The 14,284-nt window shown below is 35.7% G+C and overlaps 1 protein-coding gene across 2 annotated transcripts in view; it reads left to right on the top strand.

Moving 5' to 3' along the window:
- Window positions 1–14,284, top strand: part of CDK12 (cyclin dependent kinase 12) — a 46,394-nt gene that overhangs the window by 13,325 nt on the left and 18,785 nt on the right. For both annotated transcript variants that reach the window (XM_081346445.1, XM_081346444.1), the window contains exons 4-10: window positions 3,117–3,256; window positions 5,075–5,245; window positions 5,750–5,939; window positions 7,524–7,580; window positions 8,280–8,381; window positions 8,894–8,971; window positions 10,421–10,537. In XM_081346445.1, coding sequence (XP_081202571.1) covers window positions 3,117–3,256; window positions 5,075–5,245; window positions 5,750–5,939; window positions 7,524–7,580; window positions 8,280–8,381; window positions 8,894–8,971; window positions 10,421–10,537 — 855 coding nt within the window. The remainder of the gene's footprint in view (window positions 1–3,116; window positions 3,257–5,074; window positions 5,246–5,749; window positions 5,940–7,523; window positions 7,581–8,279; window positions 8,382–8,893; window positions 8,972–10,420; window positions 10,538–14,284) is intronic.

Raw genomic sequence — 14,284 nt, forward strand, 5'->3', positions numbered from 1 at the left:
ATTAGAAATCTTCAAACGCTTCTCTAGGCCCAGAGAGTCCTCATTATTGTGTGTGATTAGAGTTGATGAAATGATTGTTATAGTTCATTAATTAAAAAAAACTGGCTTCCAGTTTTGCGCAGTTAGCACAACAGCCGAGGGATCACGGGGCTCCGCACCCTACGACTGATTTCTCTCTGTTTGGGGACCCTAAATGGGTCAAAAGCCACCCAAAAGAGGTGGCAAAGGAGAAAAGCCCTGCCGGTCATGGAAAGACAGCGGTCGATCCAGATGTCCGGGAAAGCTCTCCAGAAACCAGCAGAAGAAAGGCTAGCGTCATTCGTGAGTAGCCCAAGCTACATGCAGCCGAAGCCAAAGAGTACTAAATTAAGCATGATCGTAAACAGCGTAATTGAACTGAGTAAGAATACTGATTCTCTCTCTTCTACCTGATTGATTTCCTGAAAAAAACCTTAAACTTGGAAATTGTGAAATCAATGAATTATGTTATGATTCTCCTGGCAAAAGATTATTGATGGAAATAAATGGTAATTATTTGTTTTGAAAAGTGAAAAATGAGCTGGTGCTGGCATCTAGTGGTGGATGAAAATACTTCCCTAAATATACAGCCCAGAAAAAACTTATTATTGTGACCTTCAAAGCTTCAACTTCAAACAAAGAACAGCTGCAATAAAAGAAAATAAAAGATTTTGGACTATCTACAAAGCGAGAACTATAAAAGCTAGGAAAAAAATTGACCTTCCTGCATTATAAATACTCTTTAAACTGTGACTTTAAAGCGGTTGACAGAGAAAGGAAAAGATTTTTGGTCATTATGGAGCATCAGAGGTCTGCAGAAAGAACATATCAAGAAAAAATAAATACTTCCCAGGAAGAAATGTATGTTATGTTACAACAAATACAAATGACATTAATTTCAAACCAGGAGGAAATTAAAAATAAATTTGAAAACTTGAATACATTTTCAATTTAACGTCCCAACAAATAAGTGATCAGAAAACAAAAAGAGAGAGATATCAATTAAAGTTGATAACTGAACATAAACTAAAGAAACTTAGAGATGGAATTTAATAATGGAAGGAACTGTGATATAATCCAGATGGAGAAAAGCTTCCAAGAAATACTGGACATGGAAAAGATAACCTATACATCAAGATTCCAAGAACTTGAGAGAAAAAAGGTGATGGGAGAAACTAAGAGATAAAAAAAGAAAAAAACCTCTGAGGAATATTCCCACAAAAACACTCTAATTCATTTGTACTGACAACATCAATTATGGGAAGATCTTGGGGTTCAATGGAACATACTGATTAGGGGAAAAAATTGACAAAAAAGGGCTAAAGCCAGAATTAAGAAACTAGATGACAGGACTTGTTTGATGGAATACTTAACTGAATACTTAACTAAACACTTTTTTGAATATGGTTAAAGAAATAAAATTTAGAATACAAATGAATATTACCTTAGGAGGCATAGGCCTCTTAAGCAATACAGTATTTTTAGCTTATGATATTAGAAATACAAAAATGTTTGGGATGATTTATATGAGGGAAATGTACTAAATACTTAAATGCAATCAATTTTGAAGACTTGAATATGCTTAAAAAAATGAAACATTGATTATAAATGTATTCAGGTTTAAGAGGGGGACACACACACACACACACACACACACTATATATATGTGTGTGTGTGTGTGTTGGGATGGTTCATATGAGGAAAAAGACTTCAATATATAAGTATTAACTTTAAGAAAATTTTAACAGATAAAAATGTTTTCTTTTGAATATTGAGGGGAAAATAAATGATAACTAAAAACAGGATCTCTGATAAGGTGATTTAGATGGTTAATTAGAAAAGAAGCTTAAAGAAGTGGACAATATTCATAGATATTTAATTGTTATCTTCTAAAACTATCAAGAAATGTACTAATTTAAGCTTGATGAATATCATTGGAAGAAGAGAAAATCAAAAAAAGTTACTATGTGGAATATGAAACTATTATTGATTATTTGTTATTATTTGTAATATAACCCAGACAACACACTATTTACCAAATATTGATGGTGATATGTAAAAAAAACAATAAAACATATATTTTTTTTAAAAAAAAAAGAAAATTAAAACTATCCAACCAACCAAAATATATCAGTGATAATTCATTAAAGAAATACATATATTTCAGTAATTAAAAATAGAGAGGGGGAAAATGTAGGAAAACAGAAAAAGTAAGGTCTATATGGTAATATAAAATTAATTCAACCCTTAAATTTATTATTAAATCCATAGGAAACTAGCTTGTCATTCTTAGAGTATAAGTACATTTCAAAAATTGATAAAGATCACATATTTGAATTCACTTCTTAACTTCCATCTACATGAAATAATTCCATATACGCATAAGTAATTATCCATATAACTATATAATTATCAATAATTATAGAGTCTTACACTTAAGCCAGAATTCTTCATAGGATGTCAAATTCCGTAATTTAGAAGTATCATCACATTTATATCTTCAATATGTATATTTTCTTAGGACTGTGTTACATATAACGTAACTTGAAACTAAAAGGGAATCATGACTGGACATGAACAAATGGTATGAATCAAAATGTCTTCAAAGTTTTTACAATATAGAATAAGAAATCTGAAATTGGTGACAACTTGGTAATGACATTACTCAGATATCATATAACATCAGTGATGTTATGTTTTTTATTTTGGTTTAGCAAATTATGTGAGCCATTGTTGTTTGTAAACTATGGTTAGTATGTAATCATGAATAAATCTAGCCAATTGTGTTTCATTTAATAAATCTGTTAAACACGCCATTATTCCAGTCTGAATGTGAAATGTACAATTTCATACTTAAATTTCATTTAGTACTGCCTAATTTCATTTAATTTGCCTATCTGGAAACTAAAAAGAGTGGCTTGTATTAATAATAAATATACTAGGTAACACAGCATTTCTTATATACACTTTACAGACATACACACATGCAGATCTAAGTAGGATGATCAGAAAACGTTTATGAAAGAGTTTTCTCTTAGAATTACACATTTTAACAATTCTTCTGTTTGCTTTCTGCCCCCCACCCTCATCTCTTTCAGAATCTGTTGCCCTCGTTATGGTGAAAGGAGACAAACAGAAAGCGATTGGGGAAAGCGCTGTGTGGACAAATTTGATATTATTGGTATTATTGGTGAGGGAACATATGGACAAGTATACAAAGCCAAGGACAAGGATACAGGTGAGTATAAAAACATGGATTATTTTTAACTTTCTTTTTCTAAATATGTATGTGTGTGTGTGTGTGTACACACACTATATTCATATTCATATACATACATATATATGTTATGATCCGTCACCCAGGCAGAGATGGGCTATGATAGAGCCCTTTATTGCTCTGCTAAATTCTACAACAACCATCTCTACAATGACCAGTCAGGTTCCACCCCACACTTCCCTCAAGACAGCCACCCACAATCCAACAAGCAAAAGCCAGAAAGCAACAAAACCAATTTGTAAAGGCAGAGAGGAAGTCTAAAGCCAAGGTGCAAGCTCATGGGGCAAGGTCTACAGACAAGGCAAGTCCACAGGGCAAAAGGCAAATTCAGAGGCAAAGGCGCAAGGCAAGGCAGAGGCAGAAACAACGGTCAAAGCTAATTTTTTCCCCAAAGCTGGGAGAGTGTAATCCAAAGCAAACAATTGTTCCTGACAAAGACAATCTCCCCCAGCTTCTGCTTAAGTCTATTCACACCAGGTGTTCCTTGTGAGGAAGGGTGAAGTGACCTTTTCCCACACAGCCTCTCAAGATCTCTTTTGAGCTTGCCACCTCTTACTCTCTGTGCCCTTGGATCAAGTGGGGGAGGCAGCTGTTCCTCATCAGAGGGGATCTGCTGCCTCTCAACACCACTACCTGCCTGCAGCTGATCCTCCCCCAGGTCTGTGAGGGCAGGCAGCTCTCCACCTGATCACCCACCTCCCCCAATGCCTGAAAGGCGTGGGATATTCAGTCCCTGGCCTCTCCAAAAATTCCAGTAGTTAGTCCTTGACTTACAAGCAAAATGTGTCATGTGATCTTCATTTGTAACCTTTCCAGTTGGCTTCTGACAAGCAGAATTAATGTGAGAAGCCAGATTCGCTTAACAACTGCAGTGATTCACCTAACAACTGCGGCAAAAAGTCATAAAATGGGGCACAACTCACTTAACAACCATCTTGCTTAGCAATACAAATTTTGGGCTCAGTTGTGGTTGTAAGTAGAGGTCTACTTGTAATAGTTTGTAAGAATAAACTAAAGAAGATAAACTGGTTGCTCTCTTAATCTCAATGGCAAGCAATTCAAAATACAAATTATGGTATTAATTCCAAATATGGAAATAAAGGTTCTGAAATATGAACGTTTTTATACTTCTAATATCCCCAGTGTTCTGATAAAAAGTTTTCATTGTATGGGTAATCCTTGACCTACAATCGCAATTTGGACTGGAATTTCGATCGTAAGTTGTTGTGATTGTAAGTGAAGGCACCACATGACTAGACTCGATTTTATAACTTTTTACAATATAATAATTTTAATAAAAATACATAATAAATAAAAATAATAAATAAATTTCCAATAAATTTTATAAGTAAATAAATTTTATAAATAAATAATGCAAGGTTGTTAAACAATCACATGGTCTTTAAGCAAATCCATTCTTCTGAATGGGCATTTTTTGCTGGGAACTGACAAAAATGTCACAAATTGTAGTCATGTGATCACAGGATTGGTCGTAAATGCAAGTGATTGCCAGGTGCCTGAAACAAGATCATGTGACCATAGGGTATGTGTGTGTGGCTTTCCTAGTTCTGAGGACAGGTTGTAAATAGATTTTTTTTTCAAGTCTGTTGTAACTGAATGGTCATTAAATGATCCTAAGACGCAGACTACTTGTGTTTGACATTGTCTACTCAGATAATTGACACAGAGAAACATGTTTCAGCAGATCCTATTTTTCATTTCTGTTGTTTCTTTTAACTATTATTATTTTTATTGTTTGCTGTGATCTGTATTTGGCAGGTGAATTGGTGGCTTTGAAAAAAGTAAGGCTGGACAATGAAAAGGAAGGCTTCCCTATTACAGCTATCCGTGAAATCAAGATTCTCAGGCAGTTGATTCATCAGAGTGTTGTCAACATGAAGGAAATTGTTACAGACAAACAAGATGCACTGGATTTCAAGAAGGACAAAGGTATTCATTGTCAGAGAAGATTATTTGGAAATAGATTATGAGATTATGACCTGCATTTCAAATTTGCTGGCTTATTTAGCAGTAATAAACATGCTTTGTACATAAAAAACTTAATCTATTTTGAGGAGATATTTTGTCTAGATTGCCAGAATATCAGTAGCTTACTTTATAACAAATATCTGGCTAAGAAGTTTCCTATTCAGCTTGAGGATCTTTTGTGAAATTTTAAGAGTTCTGTGCTGTGTAAGATAATTAGGTTAACTTTAATAACAGGTAAGGAGAGGAATATTGCTATTAGGATTTAAATTTTCTTTAGAATATAGAAATGCAGATACAATTGTCTTGATAATGAATACTAAGTGAGATGAAACATTTATGGCATTTACATTTTCATACTTATGGCATAATCTACTTTAGAATTTTCCTAGGGTATTTGATGTGCTAAATATTCATAGTTTTATTCTTAAATAAAAATGGTGTTTTCTCTTTTTCATTTTCTGGTAGGTGCCTTTTATCTTGTATTTGAATATATGGACCATGACCTCATGGGATTGCTAGAATCTGGGTTGGTGCATTTCTCAGAGGACCATATCAAATCATTCATGAAGCAGTTGATGGAGGGACTGGACTATTGTCACAAGAAAAACTTTCTTCATCGAGATATCAAATGTTCCAATATCTTATTAAACAACAGGTAATGGGATAAATTTATTTTATAGTACATGAATTAGATGACACTGTATGGGAACTGAAAATTTGTTTTCTCAGTGTTCTGTCCAGTATATTTAAAAAATGTTCTTTGTATTCTTACCCTGCCTGAGATATGAGGAAGATACTTTGCTCTGTATGCTTTTGTCTGCTCTGGTAATAATTTGAAAGCAAAAAGTATTTTTTACTTATTAATATACTAGTATCATGAAACACATTTATAATGGAGATCTATGTGACTGCTTTATTGCCATCATTCCATCAATTAAAATGTGTTTCACATTTGTTCATTTGAGTTACATCTCTCTTTGATATACATAGCAGTAGCTGGCTGCCATTTCTGTTAAGCAGTCATGCTACCTAGAGTCATTTTGGGTGAGATAGGCTAGATCACAGGTGTCAAACTCGCCGCATCACGTGATGGGTCGCGACATATCACGACACTTTTTGCATTGCCGTCAATGGGGTGGGCGTGGCTTCAGTATGATGAAACCAGCAGTTTGCGTGCCCCCCCTCCCCGGGCTAGAGAAATAATTTTTTTTAAAAAAAAATAGCTCCTAGGTCAGTGATGGCGAACCTTTTAGAGACCGAGTGCCCAAACTGCAACCCAAAACTTACTTATGTATCGTTGGGTGCCGGGTGGGCATGGCCCATTGTGTTGGTGTGGCCCATTGGGTGGGTGTGGTCCATTGGGTGGGTGTGGCTGCGGTGGTAACAGCCGACTGGGTGGGACTAAAAAGTTCAATCAATTCCAACTTTGCGAGATTTTTTTTACCTGCGAGAAGTTGAAATTGATTGAACTTTTTTTTTTTTGTGCATACGGTGGCGGAGGCCTAAAGCGAAAAGGTTTTATAAAACCCAGCTGAAGGCCTAGGATTGGGGCAACGGCGTGCGTGCCCACAGAGAGGGCTCTGGGTGCCAACTGTGGCACGCATGCCGTAGGTTCGCCACCATGGTCCTAGGTTTTTTTATCAGAATGTTTCATGCATAAACCTTTCTTGTGGTGGCACAATATTGAGTTCCTATATACATTTTCACAGCAAAGGGGGATTTGTCATGAATATTTGTCTTATTTAATATTTTTTAATCTAATCTCACCCAGAGAACTGCTCAAAACATTGGATTCCCATTGGGTTCATGTTATCATTATGGAAATAATTCAGAGAGAGAAAAGGCAAAGGGCAACTGACCTCAGCAGAGTTGTTGGATCGGGTCCTGATATTTTAAAAATTCTGAGGCTATTTATTAATTAGTTTCCTTCACCATTTGTTAACTCTCCCCCTGCTGCATATTTAGCCCACTATTACACTGGAAAAAGAAAAAAGTCAACTGATGAACGACTTGAAATGTAGTTCACGCTGCCCCAAAACTTCTATAAAAATATAGATTCTGTAGTTGAAAAATAGAGTTATATCTATAAATTTGTAGGATAATTTTCTGGGGAATCTCTTCTGTAGGAGATTTCTCTGTCTTGAAAGTGTGACTTACAGGTACCTGCTGCAAATTCAGTAATTCTTGTTTATGTATTGTTGCTCTTTTGTGTAAAATGTTCACAATTATTTTTTTGCAGTGGGCAGATCAAGCTGGCTGACTTCGGTCTTGCCCGACTTTACAGTTCAGAAGAAAGGTAAGCTGTTTAAGAGGAGCATAGGCTGATATTTTACACATAATACACCTGGATAGACTGCCGTACAAACCCTATTGAATTCAATTGCAAACAAACATATAGGAGTTTTCTTTGTTGTCTCTCTTTTTGAGTCAGTGGTGTTAGTGATTGCATTGTTTTTGCCTGTTTGTTGGTTGTTAATCTTCTTGGTTATGCTTTGAACTTATAATTAAATTTATAGTTTATTTATAATCCACCTTAGTCTTAAACGTATTGAAACCATTAGCAAATTGTTTTGAGCTTTAGATCCCTGACAATTAAAAGCAGAGATTTTCCTAATTTTGTTTAAAATGTATCAGAGAAAGATTGACCTTTTTAAATTAATGAATGTATCCTTGAATGCCTGAGATGTGATGATTTTCTGTAAAGAGGAGAGTGAGATCAGAAACAGTTTATTTCCTGTCTCTGAGTTGTGATATGCAGGTATCTGCATATTCCAAATTATGTATTCTGCAACTGTATCTTGATCTCTTTCATTATGAATGCTTCAGATTGGGTTCGAGGATGACTTTAAATGAAATTTGTAGTGGCTTAAAAATGCTGCTTAAATAATCAATAGTTGCTCTGTTGATTGTACCTTCTAATATACTTCTGTTTAGTTTGATTCTTACAGAATTATTGAACCTAAACGTTGTTTTTTATAATTGTTTTCTCACTTAGCCGTCCATATACCAATAAAGTCATTACATTATGGTATCGACCACCAGAGTTGCTGCTAGGCGAGGAGCGTTATACACCAGCTATAGATGTCTGGAGCTGTGGGTAAGCCAGTGACGCTTCCATGCTTTGGTGTCTGATGCTAACTTATGGCTATTATCTGAGCGGTTCATACTTCAAGCTTTAAACATAGTGTGGCAGAAATTCCATTTAGTTTTGATCCACCTTAAGTAACTATGATATATCTAAATTTTTGCTGTTTTTTTGGATGAAAGCCCCAAGCACATGCAAGAGTTCACTTTTTTAAAAAAAGAATCCTTTAGGTTTTGGTATTTAAGATATTTTATTGTTCCTTTTTATAAATGTGAATTAAAATACTACTATAGTTCATGGAAATAATTTTCTTCAGAAATGATGAAGAGCTATCTCTTCCACAAGGCAATGGGAAATGCTGCTCTGTAAATGCAGATAGGTCCTTTGCATGCAGGTTTCATTGGCAATTTGCTAGATATTTAATAAGATCCCTAGGTACCCAAGAGAAGCTTGCCATCCCTCCCTCCCCCCAAATACCCCAATTTCTGCTATTGGTGTTTTAGCTTGTTCTGTTTTCTTCCTAGTTGCATCCTTGGGGAACTGTTTACAAAGAAACCTATTTTTCAAGCTAATCTTGAGTTGTCCCAGCTTGAATTAATCAGGTAAAGCATTCTGTGAATGATAGAAAGGAGATTGAGCACAGAAAGTAGTTTGTGTATTCTGTCATAGCTCTGATATTTTCTAGAATTGCAAGCAATTATATTAGGTCCATATCAGATCTAGGAACAATATGAACCAGCTGTTGTTCATGTTAGAAATGTACTTAGATGCCAGAAAAATGTTTTTCTTGAGTTTTTTTGAACTTACGTAATTGTATCCTATATTGTGAGTCCCTGTTTCCAGCTTGGTAATCCACTCGTCAGGAGACAGGAACCCAGAATTCTTTATGTGCAGCTTATTCCTATCTATAATTTTGAATTCTGGTTCTAATGGGGCTGTTAGATGACTAGAAGCCAGCATTTAGGCTCCCTTTAAATACCATACAAAGTTGGGGAAGAGGCCAGGGCAGAAAAGAATTGCCATGTGGCTTATTTAGCTGCTCACATAACATCTGCTGTTTCTTGGGAAAAAAGTGTTTACAGTTTCATCTGCTGCAAAGTCTTCTCTGGAACACCAGTCTCTGCTCAAGTAACTTAATCCTTCTTAGGAATCTTTCTAAAATCTGAAATCCATTGCCTTGGCCCAGAGTCACCTTATTGGTGAGATGGGCAGTATTTGAGTTAAATAAATAAATAAATACATTTTTATTATTCATCTACAAGTGTCTTCTTTAGCTAATCTTAATCATGGCTCGCCCCACCTGTGCTGGCAGAGGGGGCATACTATAGATCTTGTCAGCCAAGGAATTTCAGCTGGCGGGATCCAGGAGAAGAGCCACCTCTGCTGTGGTTCCTGCCCTCTGAATGTTTTTAAAGAGCCTCAAGATCTGGCCCTGCCAGATGGCTTGGGAACCCTATGGGAGAGCTTCCCACTGGAGGTGGTTCACTAGTTAAAACTCAATCCCCCCCCCGCCCCCGGTGTTTGGCTCCCTTCTTTGCCATCTTGTCTCATTGATTTTATTTGTTAAATCTTTTTTATTTGCTGTGTTTTTATAATGGATGGTTTTAATGTTTTTTCCAATGTTTTTTATGTTGTAAGCCACCCAGAATTGTTGGATATTAGATGGGTGGCAAATAAATGTACTGTATGTTATCAGGATGTTCAATTTGCTGTTTTATATGAATGGGTGTTTTAAATACCACCAAAAAAAGGCTCTTTGTGTTTCTTATGCATTTAGAGATGACTAATGGAAATTTCACTCTTGCTATTGAAATTATATTTCATTTTATTTTTCCTGGTGCCCTTTTTACTTCAGTTTTAATGTCTAGGCCAATAGCTAATTATGAATCCTTCAAGATATTTAAAATATCTCAGAGAGAGTCTTATATAATCACCCATCTTTTCTCCATATTGCATGCTATTAAGCGATACATAACCACAGAACTGAGAGACTTTAATTCAAATATTATTTTTATTAAGAGATTCAAAACTGTATTTACATTTCTTTGCAGCCGTCTTTGTGGGAGTCCATGTCCAGCTGCATGGCCAGATGTCATCAAACTCCCGTACTTCAACACCATGAAACCTAAGAAACAATATCGTAGGCGCCTGCGGGAGGAGTTTTCTTTGTAAGTTTATGTACTGTTCTTTTGGTGAGAGCACAGCATTGTATGCAGTATGTCCTAATGTTTAATACAGTACTACAAAGCACAATATCTAGTTTTTTATTTCTGTATGCTGTCTCTGTGAATATGAGATAATGTAGTGGTACAGAGGCTATCCACTTTTCTTCCTTAAAAAGCTTGCTTGGGATCTTCCCTTTCAGAAAACACGTTAAGACTTTTGGGAAGTAACTTTTTTAAAAACAATATCCTGCTTTTATAATAAATTTAATTTAATCTTTATAAATAACTCAAAGTGGCAAACATACCTAATATTCCTCCTCCTTTTTATATCACCTCAACAACCCTGTGAAGTGAGTTGGTCTGATAAAAGGGTGACTAGCCTAAAGTCACTCAGTCGGCCTTCACTCCTAAGGCAGGATTAGAACACACAGTCTCCTGGTTTCTAGACCAATTTTTGAGGATGGAAAAGAGAGAAGGGTGAATTTGTTGGCAACTATATCTCATGCTTGCTTATTGCACTTGCAGATAATTTTATTTGGCCCAGTGTGTATTGTTAATTGTATTGGACTATAGATACCTGTGAACTTCCAGTAAAACATTAATGGGCCTAAAACCACAGATTTTTGGTGGATTCTAGATGAGAATTAAGAGAGGAAATGGGGACTTTTACCTGTTTCAGCCCTTAATTGTGTTCAGTAGTGTCCAATAAGTGTCTTGAATAAAGGGGGAGGAGTGATTACATCCATCTAGCATAAGGGGAAAAAAATACAAATAGCTTTTTTTCCATACTTGAGAACATTTTTCACTCAAAGTATCCATTCTTAGGCAACTCATGGTTGGGAAAATATAAAAGATAAACTTAAAATATGCTACAAGGTCTCATTTAAAGGATTGGGACTCCCAATTATTAGTACTGATTTTTGATAAATAATCGGTGCTGATAACACTGTTTATTCATCTCAGTTGTGTCTTGAGTTGAAAGGAGAAGGCATGTGGATTTGAGTAAATATAAATTTTGCTGCCAAATTCCCAAATCCTATTCCCTTTTATCACCATATAAATTATACATTCATTTGAATTACTATGTATACCCCAGTCATGTACATCTAATCGAAATGAATGGAAGCATAATCATCTAGTCAGTCAGCAAAGAGCATTAAATCCATATCCTGAGGCAGTAGGCTTTAAACAGGAAAGAAATGAACAAATCTATACATGTGGCCTCAATTTTCAGTGATTTAATCCCAACGCTGCTGATACCAGTTAAAGATTGTCCCATCTCTTCTTCTAGAGCTGGTGTATTGGATTTAATTTTTTTAAACAAGTTTTATTGGTTTTCCAGTTTAACATCCAAATATTTAGAAAGCATCATGGTGACTTGGTAATCAAAAGTTCAGTAACAGAGTTTTTAGTACAAAATTCAGGTTACATTATCAAAACATCCTTCTCTATTTCCCTTAACATTTAATATAACATGCTTAAACTAGTAGATTTCTAAGAATAACATGGGCGGTTAAAACATTTGTCAGTCCAATTTTAATTATACATATCCATGTCCTGTTTTTAAATTTTACCTAATTTTTTATTTTGGTTATAGTGTTCAAGTTTAGACTTTAACATCCAGAATAACCTCCAGAACCCAAGTTTCCCTTATTTCACTACACAAAAATTGTAAAATCTAAGATACACACAATACATATATGGGTAAACTCTACATTTCATAAACATTTTCTATTTCTCATCCTGATACATCACACGTTACCAATACAATAACTTACATTTATCAATCTACTTCTACTTATACATATCCAAATTCTCTTTTGATTTTTACCTAATTCTTAGTTCTTAGTTGAAGTATTTGAATATCCTTTAACATTGATAATAGCATCCATAACCCAAATTTCTGTTATTTCACTACACAAATTATAATATCTAAGATAAGCCTAGTAGATACATAAGCATATTCTAATTTTGTCTCATAAACATTTTCTATTTCACATCCTAATAGATCACACATTACTAAAAGAGTAGCCTTTGGTAACTCTCTAACAGATCATTTTTTTAAACCTGACTCTAGCTTTCTTTTTCTGCCAACCAGGTTTCCAGACCAAAACCTTTAGGTTGTCAGATAGGTCTCCCTTCGTTCCAGCACATATTGTTTGATAGGAGACCATCTAACCATCAATAATCCATTTGTAATCATTAGGTTGTTGCCCTGTTGATTCAAATCTCTGTATTTGCTCTAGTATCTTTATCTTCAGTTTGGTCTGGTCTCTTCCTTCCTCTAAGTTCATCTGATTTAAGTAGAAGGTCGTATCCAATTTTGTAGTTGCTGCTTGGTTGTCTAGGCTTTCGATAGGCTGTCTTTGTTGATCTTTAGCATCCTCTATTTTGGCATTACTATCTTCCGCTTCATATGGACTCAAGATTTGAGTATTAAATTTTTCCATATCTTCTTGTTGTTCCTTAAGGTTCTCTGTCTTAGTTGTAGTTCCTTGTACTTTTGAAATTGTAGGTTGTTTGGATGGAGTCACGATCTGGGTATTACATTTTTCAATATCTTGTTGTTGTTCCTTATATTCCTCTGTCTTAATAGTAGTTTATTCCAATTTTGTTGTTTTCTGGATTGTAAGTTCTTTAGTTGGAGTCTGGGTTTCAGTTTGTGGTTTCAAGCTAGCGCCTTTATCTTTCAGTCGAGTTAATTATTTCAGTGGCTTCGAGATTTTTTTAAAAGTATAAGCTTATAGTCAATCGAAGTTTGTAGTTGGTCTCCCTCCATTTCTTGAATAGTTATAGATAGTCTTTTAGTGGAGGCTAATTTTTAAATAAGAGTCAGTAAATGTTCACCTCCACAGATCTTAAAAGCCAAATTCACCTCCCAGCTGTTTTAAGTTTTTATCTTTGGTGCCAAGGACAGATCTAAGTTGTAAACAGATTTATTTGCCAGTGATGTACACTTGCTGTACCAGGCTTAGCCACAAGATGTCCCCAGAGTTATTTAGAATCCTTTTCAGACAGAGTAGGCTTTTATCAAATTTAAGTTCTAGTTCATCTTTTTTCTTTTTTTCCTCTTTTTTTGTCAAATACATAAAGTAGCCAGTTCCCGTGAAGATAGGGGCTTTTGGGTCGCCAAATGTAGAATGGATTTGGGTCCAATTAGTTAATTATATTTTTCAAGGTTTTTTTTCCCCAGTGTATTCAAACACTGCTATTTAAGAGGGTGAAAAAAAAGTTCCCTTCCCTCTCTCCTCGCAGGGGGAAGCAGATTCAAAGGGCTTTTAACAGGAAAAAAGTAAAAAGTTGGGATAAGGAGAAGGCAGTTCTCACCCAGTTCCTCCGCTGTGCTTTCAAGTGCTTGATTGTAAGTTTGGCCTCAGCAGGAAACGGCATAAGTGATGGGAGTGATGGCCATGGGATGAGTGATAGCCATGGGAGTGGCCGATCCCTTCTTTGTCGGTAGAAAGAGCTGCTCCAAGTCGATGGGAGGGCTGCCGCCCTTCCACAAGAGATCGGAGGATCCTCTTCCACGCTCGTTGCCCCTCCAGGGTGACTTTCGACCCCTTACAGGGGCTTTCCGGCGAAAGAAAGCCAGACGATGTGAGGAGCGATCGCCTCACACGTCTGCCAGCGCCGGAACCGGAAGCTGTGTATTGGATTGATTTTTAAAAGAGCATACAAAGATGACTAATACGAAATCAGATTTGTCCATGTAATCCAGAAACATCTGCTTTGACTAATAGCAGTTCTTGA

The sequence above is a fragment of the Vipera berus genome (assembly GCF_964194415.1).
Source record: "Vipera berus genome assembly, chromosome: Z".
Classification (NCBI taxonomy): Eukaryota; Metazoa; Chordata; class Lepidosauria; order Squamata; family Viperidae; genus Vipera; species Vipera berus.